Source organism: Nematostella vectensis, chromosome 3 (genome assembly GCF_932526225.1).
Source record: "Nematostella vectensis chromosome 3, jaNemVect1.1, whole genome shotgun sequence".
NCBI lineage: Eukaryota > Metazoa > Cnidaria > Anthozoa > Actiniaria > Edwardsiidae > Nematostella > Nematostella vectensis.
Window position 1 is genome coordinate 19,498,235 of NC_064036.1, and position 20,417 is coordinate 19,518,651.

The 20,417-nt window shown below is 41.9% G+C and overlaps 1 protein-coding gene across 1 annotated transcript; it reads right to left on the reverse strand.

Moving 5' to 3' along the window:
- Nucleotides 1-526: 526 nt before the first annotated feature.
- Nucleotides 527-20,026, reverse strand: LOC5508997 (vigilin-like). Its single transcript, XM_032377880.2, has 21 exons — nt 19,844-20,026; nt 19,371-19,692; nt 16,872-17,093; nt 15,710-15,910; nt 15,156-15,371; nt 14,671-14,773; nt 14,170-14,381; nt 13,705-13,809; nt 11,112-11,190; nt 9,335-9,474; nt 8,996-9,214; nt 7,884-7,970; nt 7,504-7,635; nt 7,004-7,222; nt 6,575-6,796; nt 5,776-6,089; nt 5,291-5,462; nt 2,974-3,213; nt 2,245-2,472; nt 1,591-1,803; nt 527-1,436 (listed from the first exon to the last, which is right to left on the reverse strand). The coding sequence occupies exons 2-21, from the start codon at nt 19,653-19,655 to the stop codon at nt 1,164-1,166; spliced, it is 3,882 nt and encodes a 1,293-aa protein (XP_032233771.2). The 5' UTR covers nt 19,656-19,692; nt 19,844-20,026; the 3' UTR covers nt 527-1,163.
- Between the last annotated feature and the right edge of the window lie 391 nt (nt 20,027-20,417).

Below are 20,417 nucleotides of genomic sequence, written 5' to 3' on the forward strand. Positions count from 1 at the left end.
AAACCTCAGCGGGCATTCGACTACGACGACGGCTAGGACAAAAATAAGAACATTATTGTACGGTAGCGAACATAGACGACCGCGCGCGACCACGTCTAACCTTCTTAATTTTTTTTATAATTAAAATTGAAAATAAAAATAAAATAAATTAAAAGTTTTCACGCTGTGACTTGGTTAAATGTAATGCGAATAGTTCGCCGCTGACCCGCCCGCCCAACCCGTGTTATGAGATTCGCTTTTCCCCTGCACTTCGCCCAACGTACGGGAAGGCGGAAGCTCGTACGAGTCTAAGTAAGGCTAGAAACTGCCCCCCCTTGTAATTAAGAAGGATAATAAAGCGACGCACCCTCTCATAAGGCGTAGGCAACATTTTCACCTAGAAATAGATACCTGGGGACTAAAAACGTATCCCAGGCGAGGGGAGTCAGTCTCTGATCGTGCTTCAGTATTCTTCGGTTTTCTCTGGCTTTCGTTTGCTAGGTTGGACACCTTACACAAAGTTTGTAAATAATAAGCCGACAACATATTTAAAAGGTTGTATTTATTTCTTTTAGACATTCTTGACATGACCACGTGATTAAAATGCCTTGTCCGTAAATCTAGGCATGGCCGGTCAAAGCTAGTTCACAATTGCGGATTCATTCGAATCCTAAAAACTGATTGCATACCAGCTTTAAAATCAGTCAAAAAATAATTTCTCTAGTTTGTCATTGCGAATGCAATTTTAGAATTCGTTTCGCCAGGTTTGACGATATTTTTAGGGGATTTTTTGAAAAAGTTTTACCCAACACCGAGGACAAAACTGTTTACTTTAGGGCGAGTTACTTGGCATTACTAGATTATCAAAACAACCAGAGACACAACGCTAAGACACAGACGAGGCCTGGGGGACAGTCTGCGGTTGTGTGACATACTAGAAATATACTACTCCTAACGTGTACAAGCAAAGAAAATGGCGTGACCAGAACACGCCACTGCAAAACTGCTCAAGTAATGTAATAAACGCCGCAGAAAACTCTAGCAAAAACTGCGGTATTGTATTTATCAGGACTGTATTGCGCGTGGTAATGGGATGGCAAGTAGTTAGTATTGTTTCTTATATGGTAGGCAATAAAGGTAGGGTTAACTTGCTAACTAAGCTAGGGGAGGGGGAGGGGTACTGTTCAACGCCTGTGACCCCAGACAGTGGTCTTGGGTGCAACCGAGTTCCCAATGGAGGGGAAGTCCATGGTGTTGGTGGTGTCAGGCGGGGGTGGGTGGCCATCCCTCTCCTTCGGGGGTCTGCCCTTCCCTCCCTGGGCGTTCCATGGTGCATCTCTCACCACGAAGCCCTGGCCGCCGGCCTGTGGGGGAGGGGAGGGTGAGGTCTTGCTGGGAGGGTTCATGTAGTAGCTGATGGCGTCGTACTCCTCGATCTCTTCCTTCACACTTTGCATCTGAATGAAAAAGCGCAAATGGTGATCAGTTCAGTGAGCCATATTTAAGGGACCTCTTGCTCCGAATGGGGACTGCAAATTGTCTAACAAGGGTTATAATGTAACCCCCGAAAAATAAAGATAATTGTATTGTACTAGTTGCGCTACTACTCACGTATTCCTCTTCCAGTAGCAGCAGCTGTTCTTTCGCCTCCTCTACATCCTGCTCTTGACCGGAGATGACGACCGGGTCGTTGGCGTTCTGGCGTGGGAAGCGGATGTCAACCTTGTACTGTTCCATCAGCTTACGCACGGCGCGGCCCTTGGCTCCGATCAGCCGGCGGTGGATGCGAGGGTCGATGGTCAGTTCAACGCTGACTTGATCTTCCTGCGAGAGAAACACAAGGATTTGTGAACGAAGAGCAAAGCTCACTATCGTGCTGCACTTCATTGAGCTAATTAGTAAATGGTAGTTGGCGTATCCTAGGAGTTCTGTGGCAGTACAACCACCAAGTCCATTTGTGGGCCACCAAGTCAAATCATCTCAAAATTTATATTCCTGTTTTTACCATAAATGCTCGGTTTAAGAGCACAATTTCAAACAAACCACCCTCTTAGGATACGCGGAGCTCATTTCTATGGGTGACTGATTAAATCTTTATTTTAGAACTTGTAACATAAGTCCTTGCGGCTAGAGGTGTCGCACTTTAACCCTTTGTGTCGCGCTAATTCGATGCCAATTATAGAGTGCAAGTGGAAAAAAGGCCATGTGAAGCTGCCGTTGCTGTTGTATTTCAGTATTGCATGCAGACTGCACTGAAGGCCGTACCAGTTCCTTGACGATCTTGAGGATTGCGTCCCGGGCTGCCTCGCAGCTGTGCTGGTAGCCTGTCAGCCCGATCACGTCAGCGCTCTCCTCGGGGGCGTCCTGGGGCGGGAACTGGATGTTGACGTCATACTGCTTGCGGATGTTGGTGATGACTTGACCCTTGCGTCCGATGATCTTAGGGTGGTATTGGCGGTCTACCTTTACGTCCATCTTGAAGCTGCGCAGGGCCTGAAACGAGCGGAAGAGAACGCCGTTAAACACACATTAGCAACCAAAAAGAATCAAACATTGCTAATGGTCTAATTCTTGATCCCTTGCAATTATTTGGCCTCAAGTAACAGATTATATCTAACTATGAATTCTGGAAGGGCGCTGAAGAAACGTGCACGTCTAAGGGCGCGTTTTTTCCCTATCATTCTGTAATGGAAATGGTTGGTAGAGAATGTTCAGAATGGCATTCGAGTCATTCTGCTATAGGTAGCAGAATGGGTGGAAGGTTATCATTACATCCCGGAATGTGAACGCGGGATAAACGAACGCGCACTTTTTTTATTCTAATTTTTTCTTATTCCGGAATCACGAGTAAAAAAACGTGCCCTAAGCGTGAATACAAGCAAAGGTTGAAATAGGTAGTTTGACATTAGAGGCTCAACAAGTGGCTTAACCGTAGCGCGTGCCGTGATATGGCACACCGGATGCGCTTTGTTCACTCTTAAGCACCACACTCACCCTGTCTTCATTCTCGGCCTCGATCTCCGCCACCTTGGCCTCCAAGGCTTTCATGGCACGCTCCACGTTGGCCCGTGGTCCGATCACGGACACACTGTCCGACTCGTCCTTAGCGGGCGGGATAGAAATGTTCACGCTGAACTCGTCCATCATCTTGCGCACGTTGGACCCCTTGGGACCGATCACGAAGCGATGGTAGTCAAACGGGATATGCATCTGCTCAGTCACGGGGACCAGGTCCTACGAAACGAATGATCCAACAGAACTATTAGGTCCTACGAAACGAATAATCCAACAGAACTATTAGGTCCTACGAAACGAATGATCCAACAGAACTATTAGGTCCTACGAAACGAATGATCCAACAGAAATATTAGGTCCTACGAAACGAATGATCAAACAGAACTATTAGGTCCTACAAAACGAATGATCCAACAGAACTATTAGGTCCTACGAAACGAATGATCCAACAGAAATATTAGGTCCTACGAAACGAATGATCAAACAGAACTATTAGGTCCTACGAAACGAATGATCCAACAGAACTATTAGGTCCTACGAAACGAATGATCCAACAGAACTATTAGGTCCTACGAAACGAATGATCCAACAGAACTATTAGGTCCTACGAAACGAATGATCCAACAGAACTATTAGGTCCTACGAAACGAATGATCCAACAGAACTATTAGGTCCTACGAAACGAATGATCAAACAGAACTATTAGGTCCTACGAAACGAATGATCCAACAGAACTATTAGGTCCTACGAAACGAATGATCCAACAGAACTATTAGGTCCTACGAAACAAATGATCTATCAGAATTATTAGGTCTACAAAACGAATGATCCATCATTACTATTAGGTCCAACGAAACGAATGATCCATCAGAACTATTCCACGAGGAGTGACGTAGGATAATTTGCCAGTCTTTCAAAACTATCGTCAAATCTCTTGCTATTCTGTATCCCAGTGTAGAACAAAAACTATAACTCCTTTTCAAAAATCTAACTCACGCTTGGAAACCCTGCGACATGGGCATATTAGAAAGATAATTGAGGGAATGTCTGACCTTACGACATGAGCCGCTAGAAAGATAATTGAAGGTCTGACCCTGCGACATGGGCCGCTAGAAAGATAATTGAGGGAAGATCTGACCCTGCGACATGGGCCGCTAGAAAGATAATTGAAGGAAGGTCTGACCCTGCGACATGGGCCGCTAGAAAGATAATTGAAGGTCTGACCCTGCGACATGGGCCGCTAGAAAGATAATTGAGGGAAGATCTGACCCTGCGACATGGGCCGCTAGAAAGATAATTGAAGGAAGGTCTGACCCTGCGACATGGGCCGCTAGAAAGATTATTGAAGGTCTGACCCTGCGACATGGGCCGCTAGAAAGATAATTGAGGGAAGATCTGACCCTGCGACATGGGCCGCTAGAAAGATAATTGAAGGAAGGTCTGACCCTGCGACATGGGCCGCTAGAAAGATAATTGAAGGTCTGACCCTGCGACATGCGCTAGAAAGATAATTAAGGGAAGGTCTGACCCCGCGACATGGGCATATTAGAAAGATAATTGAAGGAAGGTCTGACCCTGCGACATGGGCCGCTAGAAAGATAATTGAAGGTCTGACCCTGCGACATGCGCTAGAAAGATAATTAAGGGAAGGTCTGACCCCGCGACATGGGCATATTAGAAAGATAATTGAGAGAAGGTCTGACCCTGCGACATGGGCCGCTAGAAAGATAATTGAGGGAAGGTCTGACCCTGCGACATGGGCCGCTAGAAAGATAATTGAAGGTCTGACCCTGCGACATGAGCCGCTAGAAAGATAATTGAAGGAAGGTCTGACCCAGCGACATGGGCCGATAGAAAGATAATTGAGGGAAGGTCTGACCCTGCGACATGGGCATATTAGAAAGATATTTGAGGGAAGGTCTGACCCTGCGACATGGGCCGCTAGAAAGATAATTGAGGGAAGGTCTGACCCTGCGACATGGGCCGCTGGAAAGATAATTGAAGGTCTGACCCTGCGACATGAGCCGCTAGAAAGATAATTGAAGGAAGGTCTGACCCAGCGACATGGGCCGATAGAAAGATAATTGAGGGAAGGTCTGACCCTGCGACATGGGCATATTAGAAAGATATTTGAGGGAAGGTCTGACCCTGCGACATGGGCCGCTAGAAAGATAATTGAGGGAAGGTCTGACCCTGCGACATGGGCATATTAGAAAGATATTTGAGGGAAGGTCTGAAACCACAAGGCAACAGGGATCCGTAGGCGCAAGCATTAGGGTTATACGATAGCACGTACCAATAGATCGATCTTGGCGGCCTCAGCGCTCTCCTTCTTGCCTGTAATGATGATGATGTCACGCTTGCGGGGGCTGATGGGGGCTTCAGGGTCCAGGTGCTCTCCGTCACCGTTCACCACAGGTTCCTCTCCGGCAGGGCTACGATCAGGAAATTTGATCTGGACTTTGTGTCTGCGAGAAAGAACAGTAAGGATATAATTAAAATAATTATCCTAAGAAAGGCCTGGTTAAATATAATTACGAATTTCAAGTCATGTCCAGATTCTCACGATGAAGGACTTGAAGCTGTACGGAATTTCAGTTAAAAAGTTTAAAATGTTCAATGGAATACCTGAAGGCACACCTCTTAAGTCTTTTATATTCTCGTTTCGCGTCGAGAATAACTACAGCCTTGAATTCTTGCACATTGATGCCCTTGGTGTCCTATTCACTCACTCCGTCTGCATAGTGAATCCCCCCTCCCGGCCTGTGTGCCATCCATTACCTTGCTGTGACCTCCTGCACGTTGGCGCCCTTGGCGCCCATGATGTTGCGGTGGAACTCCTGCGGGATGACGCACTCGATGGTGACCATGGACTCCAACTCCTGCACGATCTCCATGACACGCTGCCTGGCTCCTTCCACACACTCCTTGGCCCCCTTCAACACCACACGGTCAGAGTTGACCCCATTGCGGGGGAAGCTGACGACCACGCCCCCGAACTCGGCAGCAATCTCCTGCAGGACCTCGCCACGCTTCGCGACGAAGTGGCGGTGCCATTTGGGGTCAACGTGGACTTCGCCTTCACAGATGTTGTCCTGTGAAATTGGGACAGTTGTGATTAAAACGTGATTCTTTTAAAAGTATTTCGAATATCAAGTTATGTAGGTGACATTTAATGTTCACATATTCTATGCTCATTTACAACATAACAAAACGTTATAGACAACACAACTTTTAAATAGCAAAGTACCCGTTTTCGAATACAATAAAACATTCACCGCTAAAGGTGCTTCCTCAACGCTATGCCAATCACAGAAGGCCTTCACTCCCATTCACGTTCCCAGAGCTCCTCCGCTGTTGTGTGTCGGAGGCCATCTTGCAAACGATAAACTGGAAGAGAGATATATCTACAAAAACTGAAAGTCCCGGATTGTCCAAGAATCTAGGACAATCCGGGACTTTCGGTTTTTGCCTGCTACCAGAGCCTCCGGCGGGAAGTATGACCGAGGAGCTCTGGGAACGAAAGTGCCTTCACTCCCTGAATAACTAGTTAACGCTCATAGTGTCACGCATCGCTTACCAAGTCTTTGATGGACTTGAGCAGCTCATCCTTGGCTGCCTCCACTGCCTCCTGCTTGCCGATTATTGTGATCAGCTCCTTGTCCTCGTCCTTAGCGGCAGGGAACACGATGCGAGCCCCTGTATTCTCGCGCACCTTACGGATAGAGGCCCCTCCTCGTCCAATCAGGAAGCGGTGGTGTTCAGGCTTGGCACGGATCTCGACAGTGTAGCTACCAAGCTCCTAGGGACGCAGCAAGAAAACAAATTATATATTATAATTAACATTTGCGCATTAGAAGAGATACAAAAGATAGCCTGGGTAACTACACATGATATTTGTGGTTCTCTTGTTTATCAATAACGCTAAACGTGGCCCACGGGAAAATGAAGGTTCAGACTAAGAGTGCGACAGATGGTGTAGCCCCTTTGAAAACACTGAGCTCATTACCTTCTCATTGGTAAGCTCCAATAGCTGTTTTTTGGCCTTCTCCACGTCATCCTTGGGTCCACGGATCAGAACCTTGTCGCTGTTGCTGCCCTCAGGTGGGAATTTAATACTCACTCCGCCACAGTCCTCCATGACCGAACGGATGAGACGGCCCTTAGCGCCAATGATGGAGTTGTGGAACTTGGCGGGGATGTGTACCTCAAGCTGGGTCACATTAGCCTGTGGAAAGAGGTAGGGAGGGGCCATTGGAAAAAAGTAAACAAAACAAGCATTTCAGAACAAGAAAAAAAAAAAATACTAAACTGATTCTAGTTTGGGGAGCTTTTCGTTGCTCCTACGTCTTTCTTAGAGACAACTTCCATAGCCTTTTCCAAGAAATCTGGGATTTAACGATGCTAAATTTGCAAAATGGTGTTCAAAATGATGGGTAAAATAGCAAGACATTATAAAACAATGATAAATCTCTGATAAATCCCAACTATTGACAAAAAAGGGCTCACCAGCTCATTTTGAATGGCAAGGATCTTCTCACGGGCCGCCTCCACTTGGGCCTTGTGACCGGTGATGATGATAACGTCACTGTCGCTTCCTTCAGCAGGCAGCTCGATTTTAGTGTCAGTCTCCTCACGTATCTGTCATCAGCAGAAACAATTAGTCAATGATGCCGTTGTGGTATAACTGGAAACTAAGAATCGGCTTAGTGCAAAAAGAAGCACTATTGAGGATATGTTTGTGCTGTATATTTACAAATTATGTTATGTGATGTCTGGTGCTACTGGGACATTTAGCCGGCAGCACTTGTGTGCAAAATAAGCTGATAATATTTTGAAGTTTGGCATTGAGTCACTAGGGTATGGAATGAAACGGGCAAGCGACTAACCTTCTTGATGGTGGTGCCACCTCGGCCAATCACATTCTTGTGGAATTGCTTGAAGATTGGAACGTCAATGCAATAATTGGCAGCGACCTGTGGGATTGACACAAATCAATTGTTATAGTCTCACAAATTTAAATCAAGAGGCAAAGGAACCACTACATTGCTCAGAGGAAGATCTTCAAAGATATATCTGGTGAAACTCTGCTCATCTACTAGCTTGTAAACGCTGGGTTTTATGATATTACCATTTCATCACTAGCTTGTAAACGCTGGCTTTTATGATATTACCATTTCATCACTAGCTTGTAAAAGCTGGCTTTTGTGATATTACCATTTCATCATTAGCTTGTAAAGGCTGGCTTTTATGATATTGCCATTTCATCATTAGCTTGTAATGACTGGGTTTTATCATGTTACCATTTTATCACTGGCTTGTAATGGCTGAGTTTTATCATGTTACCATTTCATCACTAGCTTGTAATGGCTGGATTTTACCATATTACCATTTTATCACTGGCTTGTAATGGCTGGGTTTTATCATGTTACCATTTCATCACTAGCTTGTAATGGCTGAGTTTTATCATGTTACCATATCATCACTAGCTTGTAATGGCTGGGTTTTATCATGTTACCATTTTACCACTAGCTTGTAATGGCTGGGTTTTACCATGTCACCATTTCATCACTAGCTTGTAATGGCTGGGTTTTATCATGTTACAATTTAATCACTAGCTTGTAATGGCTGGGTTTTATCATATTACCATTTTATCACTGGCTTGTAATGGCTGAGTTTATCATGTTACCATTTCATCACTAGCTTGTAATGGCTGAGTTTTATCATGTTACCATTTCATCACTAGCTTGTAAAGGCTGGGTTTTATCGTGTTACCATTTCATCACTAGCTTGAAATGGCTGGGTTTTATCATGTTATCATTTCATCACTAGCTTGTAATGGCTGGGTTTTATCATGTTACCATTTCATCACTAGCTTGCAAAGGCTGGCTTTTATCATGTTACCATTTCATCACTAGCTTGTAATGGCTGGGTTTTACCATGTTACCATTTCATTACTAGCTTGTAATGGCTGGGTTTTATCACTTGCCAAGACACTCACCAGCTCAGCATTGAGTTTCTTGAGATAAGCGTGGACCTTGTCGACGTCCTCCCTCGGTCCTCGGAGGGACACCACATCTGTCTTCTTGGATGGATCAGGGAAAGATATCTGGACCTCAGGGTACTTGTCACGCACCTCCTTGATCTTTTCACCCTTGGCGCCGATGATGGTTCGATGGAAGCGGTGGTTAATCAGCACATCTCTTGTTTTTTCGTTTTCCTGACAAAGAGTGACAAATGTGGTTCAAGTCAAAACAAAAACTAGTATTTCTCCTAGGGTCTAGGAGGCCATGGTTTTACTGTAAGTTATGACCTAAATCTAAGTAAGTTTGAAACTTACCAGTTTTTTTACCATTTGCATGATCTCATTCTTAGCCACCTCTACTCCTTGGGGAGATCCCTCAATTCGGATTGTGTTGCTTTTTTCTGTGTTGGATGGGATAATGATGGATGTTCCAGTCTCTGTCTTGATTCGGTTCACTTTAAAATGAAAAAAGTGAGATATGAGAAATTTGCTTGAAAAAAGGCTACCCATTTTTGCCAAATATGGCATGGGATATAACAATCAACATGATATCGTATCATCAGCTATAGATTTTCTTATCAATACTTCAAAGATACTTGCGGAGAAAATAAAATTTTCATTCTTGTATCTCTTATTTTCTGGTCTAAATTTATATGATGCAAAGTCAAGGTCATGGAAAACTTTGTTCCGGGGGGGGACCTCAGATATTTCTAAGTTTTCATCAGTCTTTTGTAAAATTTCTGCTCTTCAAAGAGACAGCTGCTCCTTCCCCCTGCCTCTGTGATATCTACGGCCCTGAAAGTAAGCTTAGCTGACATTACACCCCCCTGAACCTGTGCTATCTATGGCCCTGAAAGTAAGCTTAGCTGACATTACACCCCCCTGAACCTGTGCTATCTATGGCCCTGAAAGTAAGCTTAGCTGACATTACACCCCCCTGAACCTGTGCTATCTACGGCCCTGAAAGTAAGCTTAGCTGACATTACACCCCCCTGAACCTGTGCTATCTATGGCCCTGAAAGTAAGCTTAGCTGACATTACACCCCCCTGAACCTGTGCTATCTATGGCCCTGAAAGTAAGCTTAGCTGACATTACACCCCCCTGAACCTGTGCTATCTATGGCCCTGAAAGTAAGCTTAGCTGACATTACACCCCCCTGAACCTGTGCTATCTATGGCCCTGAAAGTAAGCTTAGCTGACATTACACCCCCCTGAACCTGTGCTATCTATGGCCCTGAAAGTAAGCTTAGCTGACATTACACCCCCCTGAACCTGTGCTATCTACGGCCCTGAAAGTAAGCTTAGCTGACATTACACCCCCCTGAACCTGTGCTATCTATGGCCCTGAAAGTAAGCTTAGCTAACATTACACCCCCCTGAACCTGTGCTATCTACGGCCCTGAAAGTAAGCTTAGCTGACATTACACCCCCCTGAACCTGTGCTATCTACGGCCCTGAAAGTAAGCTTAGCTGACATTACACCCTCCTGAACCTGTGCTATCTACGGCCCTGAAAGTAAGCTTAGCTGACATTACACCCCCCTGAACCTGTGATATCTACGGCCCTGAAAGTAAGCTTAGCTGACATTACACCCCCCTGCCTCTGTGATATCTACGGCCCTGAAAGTAAGCTTAGCTGACATTACACCCCCCTGCCTCTGTGATATCTACGGCCCTGAAAGTAAGCTTAGCTGACATTACACCCCCCTGCCCCTGTGATATCTACGGCCCTGAAAGTAAGCTTAGCTGACATTACACCCCCCTGAACCTGTGCTATCTATGGCCCTGAAAGTAAGCTTAGCTGACATTACACCCCCCTGAACCTGTGATATCTACGGCCCTGAAAGTAAGCTTAGCTGACATTACACCCCCCTGAACCTGTGCTATCTACGGCCCTGAAAGTAAGCTTAGCTGACATTACACCCCCCTGCCTCTGTGATATCTACGGCCCTGAAAGTAAGCTTAGCTGACATTACAATTTGGGGCATCTTGGCTCTCAAAAAAGGCATGTTGCTGAGCCTATAATTCCTTAATGGCTTACCCTACCCTAGCTCAATGCGTTCTTTCTCTGTGCACCAATTTAAACACTCACCATTGGCACCGTTTTTGCCAATTATGTGTGGATGGTATTTCTGGTCCACATTGCATTCAGCAAAGGCCATGGAGACAATCTGCAGAATAGTTAAAAATTAATTCTGATTTTTTTAACTATCAATAGAAAATAACTTCAGCCCCCTACTTATTAATCTCCAAAACTGAAACTTAATGAAACCCATGGATAGGTGATTAAGTATGGGCACAGCCAGACGTGAGGTAGGTGATTAAGGCAGTACGAAAGGCAAGACAACTTGCCTTTGAATTTTAACAGTCAGTCAGCCTATAAAATGAATATGAAGACCTGAAAATTTAAGTGACTTAGAGCTTTTTGTTTGAGATATTCTAAACCACAGTTGCATTGCGAAGCAATGCACCATTGCACCATTATTTTTACTCAAGCTTCAAAAACAATGGCCATCAAATTAGACCCGTGCAGCTAGTTTAACACACCTTGACCAGATCCCCTTTCCAAAGTCAAGATTCCCAGGAAATAAGTTTTAGCAGAAGCTTTGCAAATTTACATTTTCCTGCTGTGCCACTCGCCGTTCAAGTAAAACAACAGTGTGTTGGATATTCTCAATCCTTTTTCTGGGGAGTATAAATTAATTTTGAAGCTGTTGAATATAAACAACAAATTTTGTTTCACATTTTGCTAGCAAAAACTGCATTCGAACAAAACTGTAAGGCAATAAAGCTCTCTGGGTCACCACAGAAGCGCTAAACTCTATTGTTCTCTGTGACAGTTGCTATGCAGCATCTCCAGAATGGCATGTTATTGGTGTGGCGTGAAAAATAGAGCTTCATATATGGTCATTTTAGCCTTATATAGCGTGTATTTTGAATGCTTTCCCACTGTATTTGATACAGCAGGCTCGGGTTTGACGAGATATAAACACCACAAGTGTTAGAGGAAGTTCCCAAAGAATGTGGCAAAGAAATGTGCTAAATTGCCTGGATTCAACTCGAGACAAAGACACAGTCTCACAAAATAAGCTCTATCTATACCAAAAACTAAATATAATTTAGAAACTTTTCATCAGAGTGCGCCATCAATTTAATTTTCATTGTGGAATGATCTTGAGTGAACATTGCATTTTGTTTTTTGCAACTAATTTTTCACATTACAATTTTTTGGTGCACTCTGATGAAAAGTTTTAATTTGTACTTAGGAATTATATTCTAAATTCATATTTGGTTATACTGAAACACGTTCGGTCTAGAGCAAAAAAAAAGGCATTTTCGACTAATTAGCCCAATTCCTCAAATGTGTTTAGGATATGACTGAAATGTCAACTTTGCCATGTAGTCAGATAATGTATCTGTTTGTTGTGAGATTTTTGTACATTTTTGTCATGAGGTAGGTGATTAAGTATGGACACAGCCTGACGTGAGGTAGGTGATTAAGTATGGACTGGCCTGACATTAGGTAGGTGATTACACAATAGCTGTAACAGCTGCATACAATTCGCAATTTTTCTCAAAGGTGATCCTTTATGCATCCTCAGAAACCCAGGGGTATTTTCCTCTAACCTTTCACACACGAGAAAAATAACCCCTGGGGAACAGTAAAGAACAGACTTCAAAAAAGCTGTCATGACAGACGACGATACCTGGGTCCCTGGGGATTGAAAATGTCAAAAGCTGTCATCAATCTTTTTTGGAGGCAAATTTCTGTGGGAAATCCACATTTAGATTTAATTTGCTGTTTCACCAACTTGGTCTTTTGTAATTTACGAAAGGAAAATGGGTTAGCCTTCTCTACTAGGAAATGTAAGGCAATCAGGAATTATTGCTGCGTTTGCAGGGAAACAGTCTCAGAATATAAAAACGGCACTAGCTATTTGGATCGCATTTGCTTGGAGAACAACTCTCGCAGATTTTTACTGGAAGGAATGTATCATAACAAGATTGTTTACGGACCTTATTTGCACATCGCTTTACTGCCAAATTACTCGGGACTACCGAGCACGATCCTCCCTTTACCCTTGACTAGATTGTCAGTGTCCTTTGGGTAGGAATTATCAGCATTACATATCCTGATTGAGTTCAGATAGGCCAACTGGTCTCAGATTATGAACTAAAGAGGACAAGTTACAAGAACTATCGGGTTCCCTGCTGAACTTGTCCTTTTGCTTTCAAAATGTTGCACATTTTCGGCACTCTAAACATTTCAAATAAAAAGTTTTTCATGCTAAACACAATATTTTATCTCTAGCCAACACAAAGAGGTTCATAAATTTTGGATGCATTGTTCGGGAAGTGCGCCTGTGATTGGTCGACCTCGGGAGGTCGACCAATCACAGCTCACCATAAGCCTAGATTTTTTTTAATTCCTTACTGTTCCCCAGGGGCTATTTTTCTCGCAAGTGAAAAGTAAAAGGAAGATACCCCTGGGTTTCCAAGGATGTCTTTTATGTTTCTGTTCATGCAATTCTTTCATATGAACTAGGTGTTCTTGAGTATATAGCAAAAGTAGATGAATCACTCTTCTTTAACAGAGGGATACAGTATTTCTTTTGTGGCAATGACCACTGGTCCGCATTTGGGGAACAGCCTGAGGTAATCAAAGTTATAACAATCAAACTTACCAGCTCTCTGATGAAGGCTTCAAGTGACTCTCGGGCACTCTCAACCTGCTCTGGGGGGCCTTCTAAGGTGATGCTGTCTTTTTCATCACTGAATTCAACATGGACCTTGGTGACACCAACAACAGAATCAGCAACAGCTTGTCACGGCCACTTATGGCCATGTTCATGATAGTTCTGAGCTACTGTATGTTAGGTTATTAAAATCCAAATCAAATTTTATATTGCTATGAATGCCAGTATTTGAGAAAAAAAGTCAGAGAGGCAGGGGGCCTTTTACTAAATTGTAGAAAAATAAATTGGCATAAAAACCCCTTTCTCTATGTCTCTTTATCTTCATCAGGAATATCCCAATGTAAGCAGGAACCTCTGTCAGATATTCAGGTTTTGGATGGAGAAAAAGATAAGAAGTAAGCTTTAAGTCAATACATCCTGACTAGAAGACCTGTCCATGAGAAAATTGCTCACCTTGGGTAAGTCCTGGGTCACTTTCCGGATATTCTGTCCACGCCGTCCAATGATAAACCTGTGTAGCCAACGTGGGGCGGCTACCTCAGCAAAAACTACACTGTTGGCTTTCTCATAGACCTGAGTGAGGGCAACACCGAGTTTGTCTTGCTCACCACGGAGGGTGATGGTCTCTGAGTCACTGTCTGATGGTGGCATTTCCACAGAGACTCCTAAGAGAAGAATGTATGTATAAGGAAGTGAGCATATCAAGTAGGACAAGGCAAGACATCACTAGTATTCAAAGCCCTGAATAATAATGGATCCTAACAAAATCAGAATGATCAGGGGGTTGAAACTAATAAAAAAGTGTGTAGCTGACAGTTCAACTTCATTGGAAAAATAATGGTTATAACAAATTCATTAGTGTTGTCAACTACTCTTTAGCATTAAGGTGTTTATCATTCATACAGTTTGCTATAAACAAGTTCAATGCCATTCGGGGCAAAATAGTCAACCCACCAGTCAATTCAAGAATCTCGTGGATAGTTCCCCCCCTTGGCCCGACAATATACTTGTGCTGAGACTTTCTCACTTCGATGGATACAGTTGTGGTCTTGCGTTTCTACAAGTGAGATAATGTAAATTAGAGCTGAGGCACCATCTTCACTGAATAAAAGAGTAGACAGGAATGTCTACAGAAATAAAAGGAATGTTAAAGGGGCACGGGGCCATTTTACCAAGTAACAATAATAATTGGCACGAAAACCCCTTTTTCAATGTCCCTGTATTTTCGTCAGGAATACCCATAAAGACAAATGCACCCCTGTCAGATATACAGGTTTGTATAAGCTTAAGCCAAGAAAATATACAGTAAAAAGTTACAGATTTATCACCACTATTTAACAATAAAATATATATTCTGCTTGATACCATGCATCCCAAAAGCAAGCAAAGATTGTGCACTAAGTTTCCTATTCCAGATACTTTTTAGCCATTTCCTGTACCTTGTCCTCATAAATCTCTAATATCATCGCCTTGGCCTGGGCAACACCGTCTTTCTCTCCAGCAACAGTCAATTCATCTTTGTTTACAGAGGGAGGAGGAATGTTAATGGCAGCTCCAGTTTGTTCCTTGATCCTGTTGGCAGTCTCATTATTGGGCCCAGAGATGAAGGGGTGGAAGGTCTTAGGAATAGCCAGGCGTTCAAATGCAAGCTTAGCCTGAAATAAAACATGCATAGTAAATCAGTCTATTGCTGTCCAGATATATAATAAACTAGTAAAACATCTAAACATGTTTGAATTTGCCCCAAGGAAATCAGGAGGTGTTTAACACCAAGGTAGAAATTGTGGCTTATTGGCTTATTCTATCAGGAATAATTATATACTGTATTTACTCATGTACAATACACACTTTTTTCATGCGAAAATGAAATCAGGAAGTGTATTAGATATGAAACTTCTTGTTTGAGAGGTCAAAATAATTAAAACAATAGAAAGTTCTTGAGTATTACGACCTGCAAATAGGTTAGTCAAGTTATTTAAACTCCAAAACACACCTGCTGGTCAGAGATGAGTTGAATTTCATGACGAGCACGGTCCACGCCCTCCTTGGTGCCAATGATCTTGATGGTGTCAGAGCCGTCGCGTGGCATAGTGATCTTGGTAGCGGTGGAAAGTTCCATGGTCTGAAGGGTTTTGCCGCCTTTGCCGAGGATAAACTTGTGGTGTTCACGAGGAATCTGGATCTCAATCTGGGCCTATTCATAAGAAAAACTCTTTGTAAATACTCTTTAGGTCTGTGTACAGTTGGCTATGCTAGGCCTAGACCCTTGTTAATACAATGCATAACATAATAATGCACAATGAGAGTTTGATTTTTCAAAGGCAGAAAAAATATAGTGAAGACACATATTTGTTTTTTTTCCCTTTGTAGATTCTCATTTAGTAATTCCAACAGGGCTTCTGGGATTATGTTTTTTTTTCTCTTGAAATTATGCTCCAAATATTGCGAATTATGCAGCAATTATGCAAATTGCACAATACTTTTAAGCGAAAATTTTAAGTGCTTCAATTAAATAAACTTAAAAATCAAGCTTCTGAATGTAACGATTGCTCATGTGCCATGTTTACATATAAAAGAGCTGCATTACTTAACTGAATCGGGACCCAAACCTACCAATAGGGAATAAAAAAAACTTACGACAACATTACAGGCTGAACAAAATAGAAGATCATGATCAGCATGAAACTTTCCAGGATATTGGCAGGCCCACTCTTGAGGTGTTACATTACATTTCTTTGTTTGTTTCTTGGAGTTATTAGAAAAATCCATTGTCAGAGTGAAAACACAAGAAGTAAAGCGATAAAATCAAAGGCGCTATTTTCTTGCCCTGATTGGTTATATTAATAATGGCGCATGTTATATAAAAAACCTGTTGTTTTGCGAAGTTCAATCTTGTTTACAATAAAGCGCTGTTAAAATGCTGGCTTTTTGCTGCAAAAATGCACTATATTTATTGGGAAAAAAGTCCATGTATCTCTTAAGGTATAAAAAACAATGTTTATTAATCATTTTGTTTTTGTTTTCGAGCGGAATTATGCACTATCCCATAAGCCCTGATCTATATCACTAAACTACAATATGGAGATGTGTAATCGCTTCATAGATTCTTGATCGGGACTAGGTAGCGAAACTAATATTAGTTATGTTGCACATACCTGAGTCTGTAGCTGGGACAGTACCAGACGCCTTGCCTTGGCCACAGTATCAGGCTTCCCAGTCACCATGATCGTTAGGCTCAAATCCTTTCCCAAGCTGACCTCGATGGATGCTCCAGTCTTCGCCATGATGTCCCTACAGATACTATGTTGGCGCTCATCTCCAAATGTCGCCTCATGGAAAAGCTTGTAGCGGCGCTCTTCTAATGGAACTCTGAACACCTAGGAGGGCACAATTATTCAGTGATCATACACAAAAATTTTACTCACTATAACAAAACATAATATATGTTTAGCTTGTGTATGACTTACTCCATAAAAAAATCCATAAATTGTATAAAACATATAAAATTATTCTGTTAGAAATAAATCTTTGCAAGAAAATTTTGCAGATTTGTTTTCTGAAGTTAAATAATCATTTGACTACCAGGTTGAGATATAAAGATGGTGGTAAAAGTTGTAACCACACAACGTTCTTAGCAATAACTAAGAAGACCGGGAACTGGTTTAGCGCACGCATATGTTTTCTCATGGTTGACATCTCGATCTACGTCACAAATGACTGGAGGGCCTTTCAGTTCACAGCCTTTTTCCCGAAGGTTGACCAAAACCTCAATATTACTGATTTGAGTTATTCGCGCGAACGCATGTGTTTAATAGGGTCCATAAGATCCACATACCATTCGGAAGATGAAAATATAAAGAATTGACCAAGTCTTTCAACTCTGAAAGGTTATATGGACTTTAAGAATATCAGTGGTAAAAATTGAGTATAACAAGGCAAATAAAAACAGAAAGTATTCAATAGACGCATAGTAGGGTGATGATTGAATTCTGCGTTCAAAGTGGCTAGAAAAAGAAGAAATCTTTATTAACTGTAACAAGTTCTTGCTGGTGGTCTGGCAACAGACTCCCACCTCATGTCTAGTATCATATAGTATCAAATAATTTACTTGAAGGTCAAGAAGTCTAAGTGAGTTCTTAGAAAATTAAATTACGTCCACCTTACTTTTATTTTATATAGTTATCATAAATGCTGTAAATGATAACTGAGATATCTTAAGCTTTTTATGCTCTATGTGCTGTACCCTAAAGGCTTTCAAAACTGTTTCCAAGGCGATGTCTATATGGTGAAAGTATTCACTATTTTTTCTCGGTCCACAGCTGTATCAACCAAGCAACAATATGAATATGATCATAATTGAAAAATACCTAGAGAACCCTTTTATAATTTTCCATGTACTGGTGATCAGTCTTGATCTTTATCTAGCGGCAGAGGAGGACTTTAGACTTATTGTTATTGCATTCAAGCTAGCAGGTTGATTCAAACAATGTGAATTTCTTATTGGTTTACTATCCTAAAAACAAAGGCAACACATTCAAACATGTTGACTGGTACTGCATTCACATTTATGGGAGGCTGGAGAAAACTCCAATAGATAACAAAATACTTTTAAAAATATATAATGTAAAGGTTTGAATCAAGCTTCTAATAAAAAAAACATTCATTATAAGTTGTCTAGATTAAGCTAAAAAAGAGATACAGAAACAAATTATTTCTGTTTCCCCCCTTATAGAAATATTATTAATAATAATATGGATAAGCCTAGTAGTTTTACAATGGTTTTATTCCTTGATCACTCTGTATGTATCCATTAATGGTTTCTCAGTCTTGTTATTCTTATTTTTTTATTTGCAGGGAGGGGTGGGTGGGGGGTTATAACAATCACCACTGGGTAAACTTAAAGGATTGATGGTGACTTTACTAATTAGGATTATCTATTGATATAAAAGACTCAGAAAGACCGTCAAGAAAACCTTTGGATAATCAAAATATACCAATAATATTACTTCATAAAAAGTTTGATAAACGCAACACTGAAAAATGCGAAAAATATCAACATAGCTGGCATTGACCGAGCAAGGATCTCGTGAATAATTTATGTAAAAAAAAAAATTAGTTATTTTGGCCAGCTATTTGAGTCCATCAGCTTTTCTAGAAGAAAGATTTATTTAATAACTGGGTAAGTTAGAATCTTCTTTAGTGCCAAGGTCACTGGTCCTTGGGGGAGTAAGTTTATCACGCTACTCAGCCATTTGTCTGTCTAGCACGCTCTTTGTTCGAACTGTATTGTAAACGTGGCGAACGGAAAAGGGGTTACAAGAGACTGGGCAAAAGAAGAAGAAATATTGAGAATCCATCGCTAAAATCCACATGATAAAACAACTGGAATCTCGATATGATCACTTTTTTGGAATAATTCGAAGTACTCGCACGTAAACCATTCCATAGTAATTTACATGTCCAGTTCTATTTCGACACCGCTATCAACATTCGAACGTAGGAGGTCGGTCATCACTTTGCATTCTTTAACTATGAAAATAAATTTGTATCGATAATTAACCATTAGAATTTTTAGAACCTAGGACATTATTTATGGAGAAAGTACGTTAAAGAGGGATTTATTAAAGGTGACGAGGAATGGTGTATAAATTTACCTGGGTTACCGTAGTGGATCGAATGTGACCTGTTCCGTGGGTACGCCATTTTGCGGCCGGGTTTGAATTTGCTTGGTTTTGATCGGTGCTCGGAGCACAAGGAAGCGGGGGAAAGGCCTCGGCATAAGTTGGTTGATATCCTTCGGTGTCCAATGCATCGTCGTTCACCATGGTTTCTTGATATTCAGTAGGAATTTCTTGAGGAGGTATATAACCACCGTCGCTGTAGACGGAACCTCCGGGAAACATAGGGTCGACCGATGCACTACCGTTTAAGATATCCATACTCTCGTCCGTTTTCCGGTCAGGTTCTACAGCCCCACTGAAAATACAGCCACAGAATTGCTCAATCACATACATCAGAGCGATAACATTACTTAAACAAACTTTGATCGGTCTTCAATTCGTGTTAGACCACCTTCCATCGAAAATAATTATAAACCCAGCACAGTAGTTTGAACTTCTCTTCTTACCTGTCTTGCAATGGCGACTGTGCCGATAAAATCAGTCCCGGGATTAAATTCCTTTGTTAGCAAGCCACGGTGGTGAAGTAACTTCACTTTTGGGGAATTTTGATCCTGGGAGAAGTAAAGAAAGAAGCGCTGTGCCTCTCTTCGTAAGTCTTCTTCTCGCGTAGAAAGAACAAGTGAAGTCCAAATAGGGCTTTTGTCGCTCGATCCCGTGTCACGAACAGGTCACGTGCACATTAGCCAATCATAGTAGGTAATTTTTGCCTCAAGAGTACCACAGGCAGTGAAGCGAGGAACGCCTGACAAAAGCGTTTTTTCTCTCACTAGCTTAATATAATTCTACTTATGTGTTTTTTAAACAGGAAAATAGTTTTAATTCGTATGACGGATAAAATAATAAGAAACTAGAAGTCCTAACTGGTTGTCTATGTCAGGAGAACATGTCTACAATACACCAAAAACTGAAAATTCGACTCTGCCAAATTTTCGTCTTTAATAATACTTCTTTTTGATTCTATAGGAGAACATGTCTTTATACATATATCCGGAGAAAATGTGGCCTGATATATATATTTTT